This window comes from Cnephaeus nilssonii, assembly GCF_951640355.1.
Source record: "Cnephaeus nilssonii genome assembly, chromosome: 5".
NCBI classification, from domain to species: domain Eukaryota; kingdom Metazoa; phylum Chordata; class Mammalia; order Chiroptera; family Vespertilionidae; genus Cnephaeus; species Cnephaeus nilssonii.
The window spans coordinates 53,811,343-53,824,318 of record NC_137076.1 but is presented as its reverse complement, the minus strand read 5'-3'; the positions used below and the strand labels follow the sequence as shown (position 1 = coordinate 53,824,318).

At 49.0% G+C, this 12,976-nt stretch overlaps 1 protein-coding gene across 4 annotated transcripts in view; it reads left to right on the top strand.

Moving 5' to 3' along the window:
* The window catches only part of DCLK2 (doublecortin like kinase 2), a 140,156-nt gene that overhangs the window by 109,068 nt on the left and 18,112 nt on the right, over nucleotides 1-12,976 (top strand). For all 4 annotated transcript variants that reach the window (XR_013813607.1, XM_079772873.1, XM_079772872.1 and 1 more), the window contains exons 8-11: nucleotides 886-943; nucleotides 5,911-6,030; nucleotides 6,258-6,404; nucleotides 12,607-12,740. Coding sequence is in view for 3 of the 4 variants with exons in the window: in XM_079772873.1 (XP_079628999.1) it covers nucleotides 886-943; nucleotides 5,911-6,030; nucleotides 6,258-6,404; nucleotides 12,607-12,740 (459 nt within the window). In the remaining variant the exon portion in view is untranslated. The remainder of the gene's footprint in view (nucleotides 1-885; nucleotides 944-5,910; nucleotides 6,031-6,257; nucleotides 6,405-12,606; nucleotides 12,741-12,976) is intronic.

Genomic DNA, 12,976 nt, shown 5'->3' with positions numbered 1-12,976 from the left:
TGTAGTGGTGCCTCCCATCCCCCCACCCCCTGCCCCCCGTCCTCTCAGCCTTCTCCTTAGCTCTGTCTGCTTCACAGAGTGCCACCCCAGCAACAAGGGAAGCATCGAAAACAGGACTTCTAAAGACCCGTCAGAAATCCGAGGCAGGGTTTGGTTCATGTGATAGGGAAGCAACTTAAATAAAAGTTATTTTCCAAGGTGGCCTCACTGGTGGGTAGTGTGACCACTTGTCGGAGCTGCTATATTCCAGAACTACTGAAACGCTCGTTGTTGAACTGTTTTCCTATATGCAAAGATATCTTTTGGCGGGTTCAGATTAAAATATGGGAAAGGTGATTAAATGTTAAATAACAAGAGTCGCGCGTCCACGTACATGAACTCTCTGGTGCCAGAGGCGGGCATCGGGAGGTGTGGCGAAGATGGCCCCAGATGGAGTTGGAGCTGAGAAATGGATATTGAAAGTCTGGGGACTTTTCAGGTTGGAATGATGGACTCATAGGTTAATGTGAAGACATACTGGCAATAGGAAGTTTTTCAGCTACTTTGAATCATTTTTCCTAATTTTATTCTGCCTTCTAAGAGAACTCTCTTGAGGTTTAAGTATTGGGGGGGAAAAACAACAGTGTTTTATCCATGTCGGATACCCCAGGATTTAAGTACTTTTAATATGTAAATTATTTCATAATGTAAATTATTTCACTATGTAAAAAAGGAGATGGGCAGTGTGGCTTCGGGGTTTTTTCTTTTCCTTTTGGGGGTACCTTTCTCCCGGACTCCAGGCCGCACAGTCCTCCCTGGGTCTGTGCTGTGGAGGAAATGGGGAGGATGGCACTAGCTTATCTATGACTTACAGCTTTAAAAGGCCTTCCTCTGATTATTCCGCAGGGCCACCGGAAAGGAGTTTGCCCTGAAGATTATAGACAAAGCCAAATGTTGTGGAAAGGTACAGTATACATAACTGCTTTGTAAAAGAAACTGAGAAACCTCAGTAAGATGATTCTTGTGCTGAGGGCATTGAAGTGGGGATTTGCCAAGTCCATAACAGGAATAAACCTGTGAAACTAGTGCAGGAAACACTTGTAAGCTTTTTTTTTTTCCCCTGCCATTTTTCAGAAACCTTAATCCTAAAACAGTACATTGTTTTGATCTTGGTCCTCACTATCAAAAAAATATACTAGAAAAGGTCAATGGAGGTAAAGGTGGACATATGTAATACGGTCAACAATAAAGATTAAAATGTTACATTTTAATCTCTTCTCTGGGAGATGCACATTTCAAAATAAAACCCAGGAACACACGAAAGGTGTGAGAAGTCTGAGACTTTACCCTCCTTTCAAACTAACAAGTTGGCCTTCCTGCTTTAATGATGCCGGCAGATGTTCCAGTTTTACATAAAAGGCGACAGAGTTTCGGGTTAGATAGCAGAGGCAGAGCAGGGGTAGGAATTTTGGGCTAGTTGGTTGCTCAGCCTATACATTGGCCAGTCTATCATGCTCCTTCTCCAAGTTAAATTTATTCCATTGTTCGTGTAATAAGAACCCGGGGGAAACATTCTTAACCTCTCTGCTCTTCGGTTTACTTGTCTGCAATATCCATGAGCATTATTAGGTAAGTTTACCTAAAATTTGATGTGTGCAAGGTACTGAGCTACAAGTAGGGTATTTTAGCATATAAATGAATACCAGTTCTGCATACTGGGGAGTTTGTGGGGAAGCATATGAGAGAGAAACCATCAGAGAAGTCACCATAGCGCAAGAAGTATTTGTGCTGGGCTCCCAGCAGTGGGCGGGCTTTCAGTAGGAAGTAATGGAAGGAACTTCTGCCTGTGGCCACAGCCTGAGCAAAGGCCCCACGCACAGGCCCCACGCACAGAGAGCATGCTCAGACCTTCTGAGCAAGAGGGTATTGCAAGATAAGCTTTGGGGCCAGATTTATGGAGGCTGTTGAGAAGGCTGTGGTGTTTGTAAATTTTAGAATTCTTCCATGTCTAATATGCTAAATAATATTCATTCTAAATGAATATGTATTGAATTCCCACAGTGTCTGAAGCTCTGAGCTTTCTGTTATGGTACTTAGAAGTGGTCCTTCCCACAGCCTTGCATTCATTATCCACGTGTTATGAGCCCAGACAGGACATAAATCCAAATGAATGTTGTAGTCGTTTCCTAAGGACGTTGGAATAAATTACCACAAACTCGGTGGCTTACCACAACAGAAATTTATTCTCTCACAGCTCGGAGGCCCTGGGGAGGACCTGCTCCTCGCCTCTGACTGAATGGCTTCTGGTGGCGGATGGTGGTCCTTGGCTTCTGGCCACATCACTCCCACCTCGGCCTCCATCCTCACCTCACTCCCTCTCCTGCGTGTTCATTTTCCTCTTCTGGGCGGGAAACCTCCCTCTGCCTCTTATCTCCTAAGGCCAGCTGTGAGGGCACCCAGCTAATCCAGAGCGATCTCTTGCAGAAACCGTAATCACATCTGTGAGCCCTTCTTCCCCGTCCCCCGCCACACACACATACACATACAAATAAGGCACCATTTACAAGTTCCAGGGACTTGTTCTCTTTGGGTGACCATTATTCAATCCACTACACAGCTCCACCACAGGAATCACAGACGGTGATTTAAACATCCCTCTCTGACTGCATCCTCCTCAGCGATACTCAGAGGGCACAGCGATACCAGCTGTGAAGCCAGTGCCCCTCAAGAGCCATGCGCAATGTGTTTCCTCACTCACTCAAGCACTTCAGGACTCACTGGGCCGGTTACTGGAGAGCAAGATAAACAAAAGTCTCCAGGTCAGCCAATAGGGGCTGTGCCGGGAACCAGCACAGAGGGCCCTGAGAGCAGCAAAGAGGCTACCTCACCCAGCAGGGGAGGCTGTGTAGAGGAGGTGAGATCTAAGCTGGTCTTGAGGAATAAACAGGAATTCACCAAGATGGGGGGAAAGAACATCCCAGACGGAGAAAGTACCTGTGCAAATGCCTAGAGGTCTCCGTGAGAGATGGCACTGGGGATGGAAGTGAGTGGATGGATCCAGTGGCTATTGAGAAGGTAGACCTGGTGATGCAGGAGCTGTACTGGAGAGTGAGGGAGGGAGGGTTTGGTGGTGGTGGTGGGGCGGGGGGGGGGGGGGGGGGGGGCGGGATTTCTGTCTGCTCTGGACAGCCAGGTTCCTTCAATGAGACAGGGCACTGGAGGAAAGGACTGTGTGTGTTTTATGGGCTGGGAAGTGTGGAGACAGGATGATTAGTTTGGTTTGGGAGAGTTGTTTATTCCCTAATCTCCCTCCCTCCCTTCTTCCCTCCCGCTCCTCCTGCTCCTCCTCCTCCTTTTGTCTCTCTATCTATCTCTATCTCTTTTGTACGTTCAAAACCTCCACAGCCAGAGATAAGGCGGGGTATCCTTTGCCAAGTTAGCAGTTTCCTTGTCATTTACTCACACAGAACCAGGGCACACTGCCAGGAAATGATTCATATGTAAATTATTCGGAGTCGGAACCATGAATCACTTAGCATAAATAATGGTAGATGGTCGAACAATGTTTAGTTCAGTGCAGTTCAAGGCAAAAGTGGTGTTCCTATTGTATTTAGAAATCTTTTCCTGGAAAATGAAATCTAGAGAGTATTTTTAGGTATTAGGAGCGAAGATAAGTTATGGGTTGCACGAGAAATGGGAAGATAACATTTGTAGAGATTTTCATGCATTGCTTTTTGTTTTGCTACTGATGGTGATTCGCTTAAAAGTGGATTCATAGACAACCACACAGGCGCAGTCAGGGGCTGGGAACAAAGGCTAACAGCTCCCACATCCCAACAACAGCATTTGCTCTGTGCTTAGAATACCAGCCCGCTGTCAAGTAGGACACAGTGATCTGAGGTAACAAATGTGGCAGAGAAAATATTGCTGCACTGTTTGAAATGCAGCACTGCCGGCCGTCCAGGGGAAAGTCCTCCATGACGGCCCAGAAGCCTTTCTGTCACGCCTTTCATGGGAAAAGACAACTTTGGGGAGGCTCAGTCTCCTTAGGTGGTAGACATCTTATTTCAACTCCAATTTGAGGGAGTTCCTGGGTCCTGGTGATGGGGATCATTTTACATGCATCACTCTAAATTAGCATCACAAACAGAGGTCAATTTACAGACTCTTCCAACTTGGGTGGAAATGGGGAGGAGGTAGAACTGAAGTGATATATCCATTTAGCATTTTTTAAAAATGCCTCTTTTACTACAGTGGTAGCGACAGCTATCCTGGCTTCACAGAGTGTGGAATGGATTCATTTTTCCCTCTTTGTGTTCAGGAAAGTACAGCTCACTCTGCTCCCAGCCCTGCTCACTAAGGGCACAGGTTTTCCTTCCTGCTCCAAGCCTGGTGTGGGTCCGCCTGGCCGCCCAGTTCGCTGTGATGCAACCTCTCGTTCCTGTCTTTTGGAGGAATTAAATGTGTACGGCTGTGCAGCTATCATTTCCTTTTGAAAAATTCCAACCTGACGTTTACTAAAGCAGTCTCCTTGGAAAGGTGACGGTGTGGAGCCCAGAAAGTATGGGCTTGGATGTCAGGAACCTGGGGTTTGCACTCTGCCTCAAAGCACTGTCCTAAAGGATAAAGGGTGAGGATGTTGCACAAGCACCCTGCACAGCGATGGACAAACAGTGTCTGGATTCCTGGTCAGCATCGGTTCTTTTCTCTCCCCTGCCTCCGGTTAGCCTTTGCGCCGTCATTGGCCAGTGTTGACCTGGACAAGCATAGGGCATTCCACGCTCAAGAAACACAGCCCACCCTGTGCCGCCGCTTGCAACTGATTTTCCCTGCGTGTTACTTATTGTTACCGTTTATACTTCCAACTGTTGTCAGAAAAGCATTTGAGATGGCTTACGGTGAAAACACACGTTCACACGGATGCATGAAGATAAGAGAGGAACCATAAACAGTATCCTGAACTAGAGATAAGATAACTGTGTTCCCACTGCATCACTAAATTTAGTTCTGGCGTTTATGATAGCAGAGGCTCAAGGGACAGTGTAAGGGACACACACACACACACGCACACACACACACACACACGGATATACATATATGTGTGTGTTTAGGTAGCAAATGGTGTCTATAGAATGTGTCAGAGGGCAGCTTGTTAATTTTACAGAGTGTACCCCAAATTCAAAATAATTCATTATTGTAGTTCATGAGGACCGTCAGGAGTGACGTTGTTGAGGGGTTTCATGTCTCCTGATAAAATAGAGCAGCAGTTGTTCATGACTCCTAGTTGCGTGTGGAGAATAACTCCTTCATGCCGTGAGTAAAGTGGTTGCTGCAGTGCGGATCCCAATACATGACTCACCAGGCCGGACAATCGGGTGGTATTTTCAGAGAAGTGAGGAGGGTTAAAATCAGAATCATGGTCCCCATGAGCAGGTATGTTTCCTGGTTTCTGAAATACAAGGTCATCAGGAACATCCTCTGGTGAACGAAATGTTAACGCCCACGTCCTATGCCACAAGCATGCCGTTTCCTTTTATGCCCAGTCGTTGTTTCCGAGGAAACGGGGATTAAAACGTGGCTCCAGCTGAAGTACAAGCACAGGGCCGTGTGCCTGCACGTTCATAGCGTCACAGCCCCCTGAGGTGTCGGAGGCCGTGAAGAGACAGGAAGGCCGTGTGTTGTATGTGCCAGGGCGGCCCCCCCTGAGCCCTGCGGAGGGCTGTTTTGAAGGGTGCCTGCTCTTTTTGTTAATGACCCTGAGATGTCACCCTGACCTGTCCCTGTGGGAACTAGCGAGGCCAGGGTTGGGTGTGTCTGCACCGAGGGAGCTGCTTCCCTGAGCACCAGCCCTACAGACGGATGTCCTCCGGGGTACAGACAGGGCAGGGGTCCTGGCCGTCTGGTCACCTCCCCCACCCCTCTGTTTGACAGGAGCACCTGATCGAGAATGAAGTGTCCATCCTGCGCCAAGTGAAACACCCAAACATCATCATGCTGGTGGAGGAGATGGAAACGGCCACCGAGCTCTTCCTGGTGATGGAATTGGTCAAGGTAAGAGGGGGAGAGCTCTCAAGAGGTTTCCCTGGCGCCAAATCCCGAGACTTAACCGTATTCTTCAAGGACCTAATCAGAAATGTGTTTTGCTACCTTGAAGCTTTATTCACAATCATCCATTTTAGTAGCATTTAAAAAAATCGACTCCAGGCCCATGACCTTCTTTGTTACCTTCATGGGATTGCCACTGTTGATATTTTGATGTGTTCTTTCGTGTCCTTCAGGGTGGAGACCTCTTTGATGCAATTACCTCTTCAACCAAGTACACCGAGCGGGATGGCAGTGCCATGGTGTACAACCTGGCCAACGCCCTCAGGTACCTGCACGGCCTCAGCATTGTGCACAGGGACATCAAGCCGGAGAACCTCCTGGTACGCCACCTCTGCTTTTTCTGTCCCACCTCATGCCTCTCTTCCTTTAAAATGACCATAATCACATGCAAACAGTGACATTTGAGAGTCTGTGACCAGTCCTGCAACAAGGGACTGAGAGAGTTTAAATTTCGAAAACCAGTCTAACGCAAGTCAGTCACCACCAAATATCAATGTATTTCCTCAACTGAATTGCATTTCTGCATGTATTGTTTATCAGACGTTAGAAAATGTGCTTTCACTTCCGTTTTGTTGACGGTCCTGACTGAAGAAAGGTGAACAGGGAAATTCTTTTGAGGCAAAATAGTCTGAAGAATAAATGGGAGACAGAGTGAGAACATGAGGGTCCGTTTATGAGCTGGACAGAACTTTGGACGTCTAGTCCATTCATCTCAGCTTCAGAGATACAGAAATTGAGACCCAGAGATGCTAATTTTTCTTGCTGAAAAGTCTCATTTGCCCCATTGTTCCACAGAAGAACTGTGTTCTGTGGCACTCAGGGTGCTTCTTTAAAAAACATATATACTAGTATATATATATTTTTTTTATTGATTTCAGAGAGGAAGGAAGACGGAGAGAAACATCAGTGATGAGAGCGAATCATTGAGTGGCTGCCTCCTGCACGCCCCCCACTGGCAGTTGAGCCCACAACCCGGGCATGCGCCCTAACTGGGAATCGAACTCTGACCTCCTGGTTCATAGGTCCATGCTCAACCACTGAGCCACACTGGCTGGGCTCCAAGTGCTGCTTAATCTGGTCCATTTACCTTTCCAGCCTCCTTTCTGTTACCAGCCCTTCCCCACCCATCCCACCAGGTGGCAGTAACCTTCAAGCCACCTTTAACACACCTTCCTGGCGGCTTGACTGACTAAGCAAAGCTTGCTGATGGAGCCCATCCTTGTGTCTACATTGTAGAGGAATTGTAGAGAGGCTGACTGGGGAGTTGTGCAAGCACACACACGCACACGCACACACACACACATACACAAGACAGGTGGTTTATCTAGTTCTACCTTTCAGGGCTGAGCTGTCATCATCATTACTATTGGGGAGGTGAGGTTACTTGAGTGTTCTAGATCATGTTAATCTCGACGAAGGCTTCCCCATTCCCCGTAGTTAGTTAAAACTGACTTTATCAATAGCATTATACCGCATCTGCTTACGTCCATACTGGTCTCTGCGCTGCCCTGTCTCCCAGCACTGTGACAGACACACTGATCTTGTGAGACTGAGCCAAAGGCACGACTTCTTTGGCCTCAGCCCTGGGCAGAGTCAGTGGTGGCCACCTCTGGTTTTTGCTGCACTTGCCAGGGCGCGCCGATTTTATCCTCTACTCGTCTGTCTCCTGTTCTAGATCGTAAGCACCAGTGGGGCCAAGGTTTGTGTCTCAGTTACCCTAGCATCCCCGGGCCTTGAACAGTGGATGTGCAGGAAATGTTTGGAGATTGGCTGACGGTCCCTCGGCTAGCTAGCTGCTGGCGCTGGGGCACGCATCTTCACAGCTCGAGTCGTGCTTGCACCACGCAGACAATCGTTGGAAGGAATGTGCCTGGATGGACAGGCGTTGAGGCCATGCTGGGGGCTTCCTGCCCGTCCACAGTGGGTTTCCCCTTTGGGTAATACCATTTGACGACTTCTGAACGTCCATTTGAAAGTGTGTGACTTTTTTCTGACTGATTCCTGCCGGGAGGGCACTGCGTTTTGTTTCTGTATGTTCCTGTTAGGGAAGGAAATATCCTTGCTCGGTAAAATCGGATGTAGTGTGGATTCAGTCTTAGGGACTCGGAGGAACGGAGACCGCATTGTAACTGGGCCTCAGGATGGAGGCGAGGACGTGGTGTGCTCTCCTCCAAACAGGCGTCTCGCCCACGGTGGCCTCGCGGTGCACGGCAGGCCCAGGCTCCCCCGCCGTCTGGCTGGGTTTGCCTAAGGGCTTTGCCGGCAGAGGTGCCAGGACTGTCCCCGAGTGTGGCCAGACACAGATGCTGTGGTGTTAGTGAGGCCACCCCCTTGATCTCTCCCAGCCGTCCGTGCCCCTTCACCCCAGTGCTGCAGTGATCGACGTTCCCTGTGGACAAAGGAGCCACAGGCCCCCGCGAACCATGGGCTGCCGTGGAGCCAGCCCCAGCCGCAGCTCTGGGCCCCGCAGGAGGCTGCCCGGGGCGTTCGTGACCTTCCTGTGGACCTGCGTGTCCGTTTCCCAGCTCCCTGAGTCCACGCTCGCCTCTCCTTCTCTTTTCCGCTCACAATTTTTAGTGCATGTACAGTCTCGGAATCTGAAAGAGTGTAATGAATGCATCAGGGGGAGATGCTGTAACAGGGCGTGACGTCTCAGGCGGTGTGCCCCAGAATGTCACCGGGACATCGGAATCCAGCTCCTCGTCTGTGCGGCCAGGCCCCTTGTGCTACCCAGAAGGGAGGAGAAAGAAAAAGGTGACCACACCGATGTCTGGATGAAGCCAGTGTGTGAAACGGGAAGAAGGGCCGCGGGGCCAGCCTCCGGACACCCCCGGCTGCGCGTGTCTAAGAACACACGTGTCTGCCTTCGGAATCCCGGCCAGACCACTGAGCAGAGGCTAGATTCCGCCCGCAGGCGGGCACCGGCCGGGGCTGAGGCCGAGGGTGAGACGTGCCGGTGGCGCTGAAAGTACACACAGTGACTGCCAGCCTCTTCCTGCTCCAGGACCCATTCCGTCTGTTCGTTAAGCGCCAGAGCAGACATCTGATTTGCATCCCCTCCTCTGGCAGCCGGGCCGGGCCGTAATTTAAACCCGGCCTGCCTTCGGGGTGCGCGGTGGCCGTGTCAGGGAGCGCGGCGGTGGCCCTTGCCGGGTGAGTTACGGCCGGCGGTGCCCTGTCAGAGTTAACTGTGCGGCCGTGATAAATCCCGCTCTCCAGGAGTTCCGGGGACCGGGAGAGCCGAGGGCTGGTTTCTCACATTTGAAGTCCTTCTAAATCATCCCGTGGACGTTTTATTTAGAGAACATGCGGCGTTCGCTGCGTCTGTGGGATCTGCATTCCTCACATTTTTTATGTGCGCTTTCCGAGAGCCGCTCTTCACCGGCATCGCAGCCCGTGGCGGGGCTGCGGCGCGCACAGCGGGGTCTGTCTGAATGCACCCCGAATCCCTGCGTGTGTGTGGGGGGCTCTGCCAGGCCTGCGGCTCCGCAGAGCAGACTGCCCTAGGACGGCAGTGGTATTGGTTGGATAATGTGCACTGGGCTATCCACTGCTCACGAGAGTTCTCTGTGCCTCAGTTTCCTCATCTGTGAAATGGAGGCAACAGTTCTCTTCCTGATGGTCCCGCGGGGTGGTGACAGCGGTCCAGGGAGAATATAGAAACCTCCCAAGTCCTGCGGGAATGCGGGCGACCGGGGAGAACTGAGCTCTGCCAGACAGAACGCCTGGAGCCCGGGCACTCGCCTCCTTCTCCAGCTCACACTGGTAATGCAGACCCCGTGCGTGTGTGTGCGAATCAGCCTCTTAAAGCAGGGACATACGTGTGTGTGTGTGCGTGTGTGTGTGTGTGTGTGTGCGCGCGCGCGTGCATATAGACCGATGGTAGATAGATGTTTCCTATCTGAAGAGAGTCTCCAGCGGAGATGTGAAATGTACTCACATTGTCTTTCACACACTTGCCTCTGTGTCTAGCCCTGGGGAGAGATGACTCATAAAATATTATTATTTCAGGCTCGTCTGCCCCTGATGACGCTTCCCTTTTGATGTTTGGCCAAGAAGCACCACTTGCTCAGACATAACTCGGCGGTTATGGACTGTTCAGCCCCTTCCTATTTCTGCTCCCGCCTCTGACCGGCTGGGGACTCCTCACAGGGGCTGTGAAAAACGGGGCTTCTGGGACTCCTGAGGGTCTGACAACAACCCTTGAGGACCCCTAGGCATCCCTAAATTGAATGTCTAAAATAAACACTATTTTTCAAAAAACGTAGCTAATGAGTGTATTTTAAAGTTATAAAAACAAAATAACAATGACATTAATGAAACTTTTTTTTTTTAAACTCTCATCGTGCGTTTGGAATCATAATGTTGCTTATAATGTTCTTATCGCTGCCATTACTTCGGGAATTTCTTCCTGACGTCTGGGTTCTGGTAAATGCGTCATAAATTCTGGCTGTAATTTCCTCCACCCGCGTGTTCTCACCCGTGTTTACGTTAGGCATAATGGATGGACAGGCGGCCCAGGCAGGACTGAGCCTGGGTTCTGTTGCTTCAGGCTAAACCATTAGGAGCTTTGAATATGGTCCTGCTGAGTCCGGGTGACTGGGGATGATGAATGTCTGTGAGGGGCTCCAGGCCTCGCGGCTGCCCCTGTGAAACTTGAACGTCCTACAGTTGTGTGCTGGGTGTGCGTGGAGGACATCAACGTGGAGGCGGGTATCCAAACCGGGTGAAAAACTGTCTTCTCAAACTCAGGGGGACATCCCACAGAAAGACGGCATTTCAGGGTCACCCTTTATGAAATTCCTGTAAAGATTTGGGGGTCATTAAGATGGGGGCGCCCGAGGCCCTTGATGTGTTTTATTGAGGGCTGTATAAATCACTCGCCTCTTTAAGTATCAGACTAATGGATGATGTTGTTAACATGCTTATCTTGAAAAAACATAATTTTCTAAATGTTTTACCTCCTCTCATAAGTAGTAATTTGGGTGAAAATCTGGGTAGCTCATAGTAAAATATGAGGGAAAGCAAACGATAAAGTATGAAAATAGAGAAGATGTCACACAAGTCCAGATTAGGTCTTTGCAGCTAGTCTCTGAAACTCAGGCTTTTCAGAATGGACATCCAAGAGACAGATAGAGAGCACATTAAAGGTTATAGTCAAACCTATATTGTGCTCTCAAACACGCTGGATTGCTTCCAGATCCATCCATTTAGGATGTAGCTTCCAGACTTTGGTCCCATAAGGAAAATCTGCCTACATATAAAAGTTTTCCTAATCATGGCACCAATGCATGATCATTGGAAACTACTGAAAAGTAAAAGGAAGTTCAAGTAATCCTCAGTGTTAACACCTATAGACACACTAAACATTTTGGTGTGTTATATTACACACATATATAAAATGTTGAATATTCCTTTTTATGTTATGTAATATGGTGAGTGTGTCCATATGATTAATATTTTTTGAAATGTGCTTATTAGTGATGGCATAATATTTTATTGCAGGGATGTACCATGATTTATGTTGCTTCTAGATTTTTAAAAGATAAGTCTGAGATTGATGTCCTGGTATATAACCTCAGGGTCCATCTCTGTTCCCTCAGGGTTGGTTCTTAGAAGTAGGTTTACTGGACCAAAGGTTATAAATGATGTTAAGAAATGTACATGTTGCTGAAATGCTGTCTAGAAAAGTTGCTTCAATTTAAGCAAAAACATTGACATCTCAGCAACATTGTTAGACCTTTTCCAATACCATGGTTATCTGATCGAACCAGCCAGGCCTTCCAGGCGAGGGAAGGAACATTCACAGAGCCCTGATCCAAGCTTGCTCTCATTTTATCTTCACACCAATCCCATATCATCCCATTTCGCAGAAGAGGGAATGTGCTCAGAGAGGGTGAGTGACTCTCGGAGGTCACACAGCCAGAAAATGAGGGGAGTGCTTGGTTATTCACGTTCAAGCTGTCTGATTCCAACGTTCATTTTCTGTCTAAACTTCCAAGGTTCCCCCCCATGTAATGTTTATATTCATCATTGACTCTGCAGAGAACAAGTCCTAATTTTATTTTCTAAATGAAACATACAAGTCTCTTAGAGAACTAGTGCTTTAATGGCACTTAAACACATTTCCGAGGCTCTCGAGTACCTCCCTCTGGGAAGCACGCAGTGAGGCCAGGGTCCCGCTTCCAGGCTGAGAGGCCTCTCAAGCCATGTCAGGTGAGCATCCCTCCCGGCTGTGTGAGCATGCGCACGTGTTCAGTAAACTCCTAGGTAGGGCCCTTTTTTTTTGCAGAGGTAGGAAATGTCTTTTTCAAATTCCACGCAAGCATGCAAAAATCTCTCCAGAGCAACATTCGGGCTTCAAAGCATCAAAGACAAATCATAGTGTTACTATCACAAGCAGAGATTTCTTTTGAGTTTATTGGTCAGTATATCTGTGCCATTTCTACCTCATTCCAAGGCCCCTCTTGGAATCACTGAGACCAAAAATAACGTGTGACAATCGGCTGGTTTCTGTTCCAGGTGTGCGAGTATCCCGACGGAACCAAGTCTCTGAAACTGGGCGACTTCGGGCTGGCCACCGTGGTGGAAGGGCCGTTGTACACAGTCTGTGGCACACCAACCTACGTGGCTCCAGAAATCATCGCTGAAACCGGGTGAGACCCCTGGTGGCTTGGGTTAGCGCCCTTCTTTGGTGGGAAAGGTATATTTGGGGCCTCCTCCCCTGTTTTCACGTGACTCCCAAGAAGGTGAAGGGAGGGAGAGAAGACGGCTTACCTGCACCGTGACTATGATCTTGGGAACGTAAGTTTGTGCTTCTACGTTCAAGAGCCCTGGGCCTGGGCCGGGACTTTTGTCCCCAGGCTGGTCTTGGGAACATGGCAGTGTCCCC